The sequence below is a fragment of the Nicotiana tabacum genome, chromosome 20, assembly GCF_000715075.1.
Source record: "Nicotiana tabacum cultivar K326 chromosome 20, ASM71507v2, whole genome shotgun sequence".
Taxonomy (NCBI): domain Eukaryota; kingdom Viridiplantae; phylum Streptophyta; class Magnoliopsida; order Solanales; family Solanaceae; genus Nicotiana; species Nicotiana tabacum.
Genome location: NC_134099.1, coordinates 23,770,050 through 23,771,231, shown reverse-complemented (window position 1 = coordinate 23,771,231; position 1,182 = coordinate 23,770,050). Strand labels below are relative to the sequence as shown.

Below are 1,182 nucleotides of genomic sequence, written 5' to 3'. Positions count from 1 at the left end.
TATTTGCTAAATGAAGGTACAAAAATGACCCTATTTGCCCTTGGATCTTTATTAAGAGGTCTGGATCTGAATTTGTCACCATAGCTCTGTATGTTGATGACTTGAATATCATTGGCACTTCTAAAGAGATTCCAAAGGTTGTAGAGTGTTTGAAATGAAAGATCTTGGTAAGACAAAATTTTGTCTTGGCCTACAAATTGAGCATGTACCAAATGAAACTTTTGTCCATCAATAAACATACACTAAAAAGGTTTTAAAGTGATTTTACATGGATAATGCACATCCATTGAGTACCCCAATGGTTGTGAGATCGCTCGACATAAATAAATATCCATTTCGGCCTCAAGAAAATAATGAAGATCTCATTGGTGATGAAACTCCATATCTTAGTACAATTGGGGCGCTGATGTATCTTGCCAATAATACCCGACCAGATATTGCTTTTGCAGTAAGCTTATTAGCAAGATTCAGCTCCTCCCCAACAAGAAGACATTGCAATGGTGTTAAACATATATTTAGATATCTTCGGGGAACTATAGATATGAGATTGTTTTATTCTAATGAATTCAAGTCAGAAATAATTGGCTATGCCGATGCAGGTTATTTGTCTGATCCACATAAAGCCCTTTCACAAAAAAAGGCTATTTGTTTACGTATGGAGGTACAACTATATCATGGAGTTCAATGGAACAAACAGTAGCTGCCACATCTTCAAATCATGCCGAGATAATAGCCATTCATAAAGCTAGTCGGGAATGTGTTTGGTTGAGATCAATGACTCAGCATATTCAGAAAATGTGTAGTTTTCTTATGAAAAAGGATAATCCAACTACACTATATGAAGACAATGCTGCTTGTATTGCTCAACTGAAAGGAGGATACATCAAAGAAGAGAACAAAACACATTTCACCAAAGTTCTTTTTTCACGCATGATTTTCAACAAAATGGTGAAATTAATATTCTACAGATTCGTTCATGTGAAAATTTGGCTGATCTGTTCGCAAAGGCATTACCAACCTTAACATTTGAGAAGTTGAGACATGAGATTAGAATGTGGCGTCTTCGAGAAATAAAGTGATGTTTTCACGAGAGGGAGTAAGATACGCGATATACTCTTTTTCCCTTAGCCTAGGTTTTGTCCCACTGGGTTTTCCTGATAAGGTTTTTAACGAGGCATCAAA

General features: G+C 36.1%; 1 protein-coding gene across 1 annotated transcript; it reads left to right on the top strand.

Annotated features, from left to right (window-relative positions):
* Positions 1–268: 268 nt before the first annotated feature.
* Positions 269–700, top strand: LOC142174295 (secreted RxLR effector protein 161-like). The gene has a single exon (XM_075240079.1). The coding sequence runs from the start codon at positions 269–271 to the stop codon at positions 698–700; it is 432 nt and encodes a 143-aa protein (XP_075096180.1).
* The last annotated feature ends 482 nt before the right edge of the window (positions 701–1,182 follow it).